The sequence below is a fragment of the Trypanosoma theileri genome, assembly GCF_002087225.1.
Source record: "Trypanosoma theileri isolate Edinburgh chromosome Unknown TM35_Tth_98_V1, whole genome shotgun sequence".
In the NCBI taxonomy this organism is placed as follows: Eukaryota; Euglenozoa; class Kinetoplastea; order Trypanosomatida; family Trypanosomatidae; genus Trypanosoma; species Trypanosoma theileri.
In genome coordinates, this window is record NW_021639940.1 from 1 (window position 1) to 1,230 (window position 1,230).

A 1,230-nucleotide genomic window follows, 5' to 3' on the forward strand; every position below is an offset into this window, starting at 1 on the left:
GATAATGAGGATATTGGACCTCTTATTCTCTCTCTCTCTCTCTCTGTGGTATTTTGGAGTTTTCATGGTAACTCTGGTGAACTGGAACTCTTTCTATGTTTGCATGTGTTTTGTGTTTACGTTGGGTATTGCTGGAATAATTCTGATTGGGATTTGTACCTCATGTTATATTCTTCATATTTGATAGGACGAATGGTCTCATTAAGGACTGATAATGGTCCTGTTCTTGGTTTTTTTTTTTTTTACGTGGACTTGTCAGTGGTGTATTGTTCTTTTTTGTGGTGTGTTCTCTTCCCTTCCGTTTCTTTGTGAGTATCTTTATTGACGGTTTGTTTTTACTATGAATTTCTCTTCTTCTGTGGATCTTTGGATAGTTCATTATACCCCAAAAACACAAGAAGGCTAACTCCTGACATGATGTTGTCGCGCCGTTTCTTTTATCTTCTGGTTTTGCTGCTAAGTGTGGCAATTGTCTGTGTGGCGACTGACACCGATTCTGAAGAGGAAAGGAATGCTAAGATTGCGGCAAGGGCTGCTGAGATTGAAGCTTCGCTTAATGCCCAGCTTGCTGCTGATAATGACGAAGGTCAGAGTGAAGCTGCCAGTACAGCTTCCGGTGAAAATGGTGGAGCTGCGGCAGCGAAGAGTGAAGGGAAGAATGCAGCCAGCGTCAGTTCTGTGTGGATGAGTGCGTCTCTACTGATTGTGGTTACACTGGCCAATGTTCTTGTGTGCTGATTGTAATGGTGGTGTGACTCAGGTCATCCTTTGTTTTCTTTTTCTTTTTTTGCATGTATCCACACTACAGTCTAACTAATCTTTTACCTGTTGGGACTATCTTTTTCTTTTTCGTTTCTTAATATTATTGTGTTTTGTGTGTTTTTACTCTCTTTGTGTTTATCCTATAATTATTATTATTGCTACTCTATAGTGTGTGTACGTGGAGACTCTCTCTGTGTGTGTGCACCTGGGCTTTGCACTGTAATGATAATGATGAACTGTTTTTGTGTAGGGGAAAAAAAAATAATAACAGATGAATATATATTTGTAATTGCTGATATACACATACATATAGACTTACACCCATAATGGATGTATTTATGTATTTACTGTGGAAGTTGGTATCAATTGTTATAATATGTTTGTTTTCTTGTGTTTTTTTTTTTTTTTACACAGTTGGGCGTTTTGTCCTTAACTGTTTTGTTGTTCTGCTTCATGCATAGGAAAAAA

General features: G+C 38.0%; 2 protein-coding genes across 2 annotated transcripts; both read left to right on the forward strand.

The window, feature by feature from the left end:
- TM35_000981000 (uncharacterized protein) lies at window positions 1–312 on the forward strand (the record flags this gene model as incomplete). Its single annotated transcript, XM_029031571.1, has 1 exon — window positions 1–312. A coding segment is annotated over one exon (312 nt), but the record flags the coding sequence as incomplete, so codon positions are not given.
- A 102-nt stretch (window positions 313–414) lies between these two features.
- On the forward strand, window positions 415–738 carry TM35_000981010 (uncharacterized protein; the record flags this gene model as incomplete). The annotated part of the gene is made up of 1 exon (XM_029031572.1): window positions 415–738. One exon carries the CDS (start codon window positions 415–417, stop codon window positions 736–738), a length of 324 nt encoding a protein of 107 aa, XP_028877122.1.
- Between the last annotated feature and the right edge of the window lie 492 nt (window positions 739–1,230).